The sequence below is a fragment of the Galeopterus variegatus genome, unplaced genomic scaffold, assembly GCF_000696425.1.
Source record: "Galeopterus variegatus unplaced genomic scaffold, G_variegatus-3.0.2 Scaffold319, whole genome shotgun sequence".
NCBI lineage: Eukaryota > Metazoa > Chordata > Mammalia > Dermoptera > Cynocephalidae > Galeopterus > Galeopterus variegatus.
This window is the reverse complement of record NW_007726430.1, coordinates 521,804-528,525: the sequence shown is the minus strand read 5'-3', so window position 1 is coordinate 528,525 and position 6,722 is coordinate 521,804. Positions and strand designations below refer to the sequence as shown.

The 6,722-nt window shown below is 55.5% G+C and overlaps 1 protein-coding gene across 4 annotated transcripts in view; it reads left to right on the top strand.

Moving 5' to 3' along the window:
• The first annotated feature begins 67 nt into the window (after positions 1 to 67).
• Positions 68 to 6,722, top strand: part of LOC103586219 (chromosome unknown open reading frame, human C11orf84) — a 65,848-nt gene continuing 59,193 nt past the window's right edge. For 3 of the 4 annotated variants that reach the window (XM_008567440.1, XM_008567437.1, XM_008567438.1), the window contains exons 1-5: positions 68 to 222; positions 3,482 to 3,811; positions 3,895 to 4,026; positions 4,170 to 4,295; positions 4,430 to 4,633. In XM_008567440.1, the coding sequence (XP_008565662.1) occupies positions 96 to 222; positions 3,482 to 3,811; positions 3,895 to 4,026; positions 4,170 to 4,295; positions 4,430 to 4,633 (919 nt within the window). In that variant the 5' untranslated portion in view covers positions 68 to 95. Of the gene's footprint in view, positions 223 to 3,481; positions 3,812 to 3,894; positions 4,027 to 4,169; positions 4,296 to 4,429; positions 4,634 to 5,113; positions 5,352 to 6,722 lie in introns of those variants that run through there. The other variant, XM_008567439.1, reaches the window with a different exon arrangement.

The following is a 6,722-nucleotide window of genomic DNA, read 5'->3' as shown; positions in this document are numbered from 1 at the left end:
TGAGGGGGCTTCGCGGGCCCGGGCGGGAGGCGGCGCGGGGAGGCCTGCGCGCCCGTCCTCCGGGTCCGGTCACCGCCATCGCCTGCGGCCGCACCATGGCCCTGAAGGCCGAGGGCGCCGCGCTCGACTGCTTCGAGGTGACGCTCAAGTGTGAGGAAGGGGAGGACGAGGAGGAGGCCATGGTGGTGGCGGTCATCCCGCGGCCCGAGCCGATGCTCAGAGGTAAGGATGGGAGGGGACCCCGCTCCCGCGTCACCGTCCGCGCCTCGCTCTGCCCCTCCCCGGCTGGGCCCGGGCACCCCAGCCAGTCGGGGGCCCCGGCGTCCCCTCCCCCCCGGCCTGGGGCCTGGGCGCGCTCTGGCCCCTCCCCCACCAGGCTTTGGAATCTCAGGCCTTCCCGAATTCCGCCTCCCTTCCTCTCCCTCCCAGGGTCTGGAGACTTCCATCCACGCCCCGCGCGCTCCGGAGCTTCCGGTGCCCGAGCGCCCCCTCGCCCGGGCCCAGCCTGGGAGGCCGAATCCCCAGAGGCGCTGGGTGCCTGCGGCCGCTGGGGAAGCGACAGCAAGCACAGGGGCGGGCTGCGCTGTAGGCCGAGGGGCTGCGGGGCCTCTAGGCCCAAGGCGGGGCGCAGCAGCTGGGTGTCCGGAGCGACTCAGAGAACGGAGTCAGGCGCCGCTGCCGCGCTCCAAGAGGAGAATTCTAAGGGCCCTCCGAGCATAAAGCTTTCCCCGTCCCCATTCCAAGTGAAATCCCCATCCCCCACTCCACTTGCATAAGCCACAGGTGTCCGATCCTAGAGAGGGGTGATGAATGGGACTGCACTCAACCCCCAGTTTGGGGAAGGCAGTTCCAGGGGGTCCTCAGCCACCCTAGAAGGAGATCAGCTTTGGGAGGGGATTCGAGGAACACTCTGGGAACACTCGCTCTCCCTTCGCCCTTCACCAATTTCTTTGGTCCTCAGGAGCTTGCAAACTGTAAGAAAACAAAAGAGCCGTCTTTGTGGAAGACTTAATATTCATGAAAATGCAAATGTTTTTTTCACTTTCCAATACCTCTTTCCCTTTGGGGGACTGTACCCAGAAGAGGTTGATGCAAGGCCCTTCATTGAACCTTAGCTAATTATAATGTCTGTCTGCACTATCTCTTGTCCTTTTTGGAATCAGAAGGGTTATAAAATGAATGAAGGAAATAAAGGCTGCCTCACTTCTCAGGGTGTTCAATCCAACAGCCAGGTTATTTCCATACTTCTAATATTTATTGAGTTCTGGCTGGGCTATTGTCAAAGGCTGTCACAGTTAATCCTTTCAGCAACTCTGCAAGGGCGGCCTTATCCCCACATGAGGCAGGAAATGGAAGCCCAGAGAGGCTAATATTCACCCAGTATTTACTGGGCACCTACTCTACGCCAGGCACTGTTTTAGGCTGGGGATGGTAACGGCAGTAAACAAAGCAGACAAAACCCTGCCCCTGTGGAACATAGATATTCTAATGGCTGAAGACAGACAAACAGGTAAATAAATGTATAGTATGTCACAGAACACTAAAGAAGGATAAGGAAAAGAGATGGGGGTATTTTATTTGGTGTACCGAGTGGTCAGCAAAGGCTTCTCTAATAAGGTGAATTTTGAGCACAGACCTGCAGGAAGTGAGGGAGCCAGCCTTGTAGGCAGCTTGAGGAAGAGCATTTCAGGCAGAGAGAATAGCAGGTGTCAAGGTCCTGCAGTACAAGCTTCTGGAAATATTTGGGGTGTGAGAGAAAGAGAGGATGGATTCAAGGTTTTTGGCCTGAGTAACTAGAAGGATGGACTTCTAGTTGGGATGGGAGAGGCCGGGCTGCAGGCTTGTGGGAGATTGGGAGTTGAGGTTTGAGTATGGTAAGTTTGGGTTACCTGTTACACATTCAGCTAGGTGCTTAGGTACACGAGTCTAGATTTCATGGGAGAGTCCAGCTAGAGCTAGAAATATGGGCATTGGCGGCAAGCAGGCAACAGGATGAGACTCGTCCGAAGAAGGAGGTTGACAGAGAAGAGATCTGAGGACAGTCCTGGAATGCCCCATGGATTACAGGTTGGAGACTGAGTCAGTCCCTCATCAAACATTACTGAATGCCACTACATGCCTGGCACAGGTGCTGGAGATAGAAGCGTGAAACATCAAACATCCATGCTGTCGTTGAGCCTGCTGTGTGGCGGGAGACACAGTGAACAAGGGAAACACAAGTGATGTCAGGTGATGACATGTGCTGTGGAGATGTCACAGCAATTGGGAGTGGGGTGCTCCAGTGGGGGTAGATGGCAGCTTCCTACATCATGGTGAGAAGATGATTCTTCAGCACCGACCTGGAGGAAGTGAGGGAGCCATGCAAGTACCTGAGAAGAGATGAGGAGGGACCGGCACAGGTGACTGAGAAAGCACCAATGACACTGACATGAGAAGAGCCAAAGAGAGGTGGCACCCCAGATGCCTAGTGAGAAAAATGGATGGAGAAAGTGATCGGCAGATGGTGACATTAAAGAGCTGACTGCGGGGTTTAGCACTGGTGACCTGGATGAGAGCTGTCTGGAGGAGTGGTGGGAGGAAAGCCCTTTGCAACTGAGAGGTCAGGATTCCTGTCCACGGTCCCATGGGAGATGGGTACAGCCCAGTTTATCCAAGCCAAGGCTCCTATCCTTGTCAAATGCCACCTCTTCTGTACAGCCGCCAGGTGTTAGGGCCTCCCGTATTTGTATTTTGTCCCCTCCTCTCCAGATGGTGGGAGAGAGGTGCCACCATGATGGGTCAGAGGTACTTAGCAGCCATCAGGTGGAGCTGAGTCCAAGGCTGCCTTTGCTGGGCTGAAAGGGGTTCCTGCCCTATCAGAACAGGGACCGTGTGCACAAAGAGCAGGTGGCAGACAGACCAATTGGGGCAAGGCCAGTGCTCTGGGAGCTCTGCAGGTGGATGCTTCTGAGGGTGTGGGGTGGCCTTTTAAAGGGGCCTCAACAGGTGAAGGAACAGGCAAGTATGTCAGTCATCGACTGGAAGCTTGAGCATCCCTGCTGTGGGGACAGTATGATGGTAACATTTACTGTCCTTGACCTCAAGAAAATGTGCACTATTGTGATGTCAGGTACAGTCAACTGTCAGGGGTTGGAGGTCTGGAGGCATCTCAGGCATGACATCACCCAGGCTGATCGGGGTGGTCTGGACAGATGTGCAGAGGCTGAAGACCTGCAAGAATGGAGGCTGTCGGGAAAGCTTATGTAGTCCTGAGGGCCGAGACTAGATTGGGAGAAGGTGCAGAGGCGAGGGTAGCAGGACACCAGGCAATAGGCTTGTTCATTGTGGCTCGTGCCTCTCGGGCTCCGGGGGAAGGGGGTAGACAACTGTGAGCAGGCATGCTCTCCTGCTCCGCCCCACACAAACCATCCAGTTTGGGGACTCAGGTTCTAAGTATTGGCCACAGGCACCTTTACTGACAACATCCTCTCTGTTCCCTCAGTGACCCAACAGGAGAAGACCCCTCCACCGAGACCCAGCCCTCTGGAGGCAGGCAGTGACAGCTGTGAGGAGCCCAAGCAGCAAGTGTCTTGGGAGCAAGAGTTCCTGGTGGGGAACAGCCCTGGGGGCAGCGGGCGGGCGCTGTGCATGGTGTGCGGTGCCGAGATCCGGTCCCCCTCTGCCGACACGGCGCGTGCGCACATCCTGGAACAACATCCCCACACCCTGGACCTGAGCCCCTCCGAGAAGAGCAACATCCTGGAGGCCTGGAGTGAAGGGGTGGCGCTCTTGGAAGACGTTGGATCTGAGCAGCTGTCCCCACCCAGCTCAGGTAGTAGGGCCTGGGGTGGGAGCAGAGGGAAAAGTGGGGCCTTTTGGAACACTTGGCGCTCATTGGGCTTTTGTCCTTTTCAGACTCAGTCCGGGAGGTGGATCCAGACGCTGCTAGAATGCCAGCGGAGATCGTCGTTCTCCTTGACTCTGAGGACAACCCATCCCTCCCTAAAAGGACCCGGCCCAGGGGACTCCGCCCCCTCGACCTTCCTGGTCAGTCAGTGGGAAGCAAGTGAGGCTCAGTGGGGGGCATGGGTAGGTGGAAAAAGGCTGCTGGGTAGGTGTCTTCAGGAGCCGTGGGGGTGCAGGGTCAGGCATGGCTTCTCTAAAAGGTGTAAGGTCTTTTCCTTTTGCAGCTGCCCCTGCCACAGAGCCAGGAAATAAGAAGCCTCGTGGTCAGAGATGGAAGGAGCCCCCTGGAGAAGAGCCAGCCAGAAAGAAAAGAGGCAGACGTATGACCAAAAACCTGGACCCCGACCCAGGTGAAGGGGAGGCCCGGGATGGGTGGGTGTAGGTTGTGGCTACAGCACCTGGAGAGGAGGAGAGGACAGGGTGAAGCCCAGGCAGAGGGCACCCGCCTCCTTCACTCACAGTTCTATCCTGTTCTTCCTTCCAGACCCCCCATCACCCGACTCGCCCACAGAGGAGACTTTTGCAGCACCAGCCGAGGTCCGACACTTCACTGACGGCAGCTTCCCCGCTGGCTTTGTCCTGCAGCTCTTCTCCCACACCCAGCTCAGGGCCTCAGATGGAAAGGACTTGCTCAAAGAGGGCAGAGTGGCAGAAGGAGGCCTTGCCCAGCCGGGAAGCCCCTCTCCAGGTGAGCTCTCCTGAGGGGGGTGGAGCAGCCGGGGTAGAGGTGATTGGTGCCCAGGTCCCCTGGGAGATGGGGCCACGGGCAGGAAAATTTGAGTGATGAGGGAGGCTGGCCAGAGAGCTGAGCTTTTCTGAGCAGTCCTTAGGAGTTTCCTGGAATTGGTCATTAGGTTGGGCTAGGCTAGTGTTCCCCGAAAGCGTGACACTGTTCTCCACACCTGAGGCTGGTTGCAGCTGGAACTGGAGGGCTAGCTCCTTGCCCTGGCGGAGCAGGGGCCAGTGGAGCCACTCAGCAATTCGGCTGGGTGTCAAGAGAGCAGACGGCTGATGAACAGTGAACAGAAATCTCCCTGAGGACACCAGCTCAGTAATAACACTAGTAATAGCAGTAGTGCTTGTGTTTTAAGCGATGTTATAGGTGGTTCTTTTGGTTCTTACAAAAATGTCTTGTAGTGAAAGGGCAGATGTCCATTGTGTTTTCCAGATGGAGAAACTGAGTCTCAGAGAGGTGGCTTCTTCTTCCCTGTGGTCCTTATGTTAGTTTCCTATTTGCTGCTGTAACAGATTACCAGAAATTTAGTGGCATAAAATAACACACATTTGTCATTTTACAATTCTGGAGGTCAGGGGTCCAAAATGGTTCTCACCGAGCTAAAATCAAGGTGTTGGCAGGGATGTGTTCCTTTCTGGAAACTTGTGGGGAAAACCTATTTTCTCTTCTTGCCCAGCTTCTAGAGGCCACCCACGGCTCTTGGCTTGTGGCCTCCATCTGTCTTCAAAGCCAGCAGTGGCCAGTAGAGTCTTTCTGGGGTGCCGACTGTGGTTCTGACCCTTCTCCCTCCCTCTTCCCCACGTAAGGACCCTTGTGGTTAGATTGCATTTGCTCAGACAATCCAGGATAATCTCTGTATTTTTTAGTCAGCTGATTAGTAACCTTAGTTCCATCTGCAGCCTTAATTCCCTCTTGCCATGTAATAAAACATATTCGTAGATTCTGGGGTTTAGGACATGGACATCTTTGGGGGTCCTCATTCTGCCAACCATGGTCCCATAACCAGGCACGGCGGAATTAAGATGAGACTAGAATGTGTTCCAGGAGGGCCGAGGCCAAGCCTGGTTGCTCTCTCCACCTCCCCACGCCCAGATGGCTCTCAGCGTCTCGCACTCTGGATGTGCTTCTTGAAGGAGTGAATGGGTCAGGAGCGCCCATCTCCTTGTCCCAGCTTGTCCAAAATGTGCATCTGGAGTCAGAGCCCAAAGGAAGAGGGCTAAGGAGGCCCCCAAAGTAGGGCTCTCAGAAAGGAGGTGCGCTTTTTGCTTTTTTCTTTTGAAAGCAGACATGTTTCTTACCCCTCCAGACCTGCCTTCCTCACCAGTGGTAACCACTCCTAGTAGTCTGGTTCCTATCCTTCAGACCTTGCTCAAAGCTCTGTGTGTGTGCACGCGTGCTTTTATTTGTTTATCTACCCAGATGGGCTCCCCTTTTTCTAATCTCAAGTCAGGCCTCACGCCTTCGCGCAGATCATGGTTTATTTATTTATTTTTTTTTCCTTTTTGTCTTTTTTCGTGACCGGTAAGGGGATCGCAACCCTCGGTGTCGTGCCCACACTGCGCTCAACCAGTGAGCATCGGACCGGTCTCTATATGGGATCCGAACCCTCGGTCGGAGGGCCGCCGCGCTCCCAAGCGCCGCACTCTACCGAGTGCGCCACCAGGCCGGCCCCAGATCATGGTTTTAACTGTCTCAAGTTTCAGCTTGAGGGCCGGCCCGGTGGTGCAGTGCTATAGTGCGCCGCTTGGGAAGCGCGGCGGCGCTCCCGCCGAGGGTTCAGATCCCACGTGCAGACCGGCGGCTCACTGGCTGAGCGAGGAGCGGGGGCAACACCGAGGGTTGCGATCCCGTTGCCAGTCCCAGTCCGGTACGGGCGCGACACTGAGGGTTTCGATCTGTTGCCGGTCACGAAAAAAGACAAAAAGGAAAAAAAAAAAAAGTTTCAGCTTGAGTCACATTCCAGTCCAGCCTCCCCGGGACCGTGGGTTCCACTTGGACTTGGGCAATTTCCAGGTCGTCTGATTCTCTTCGATGGAACCCT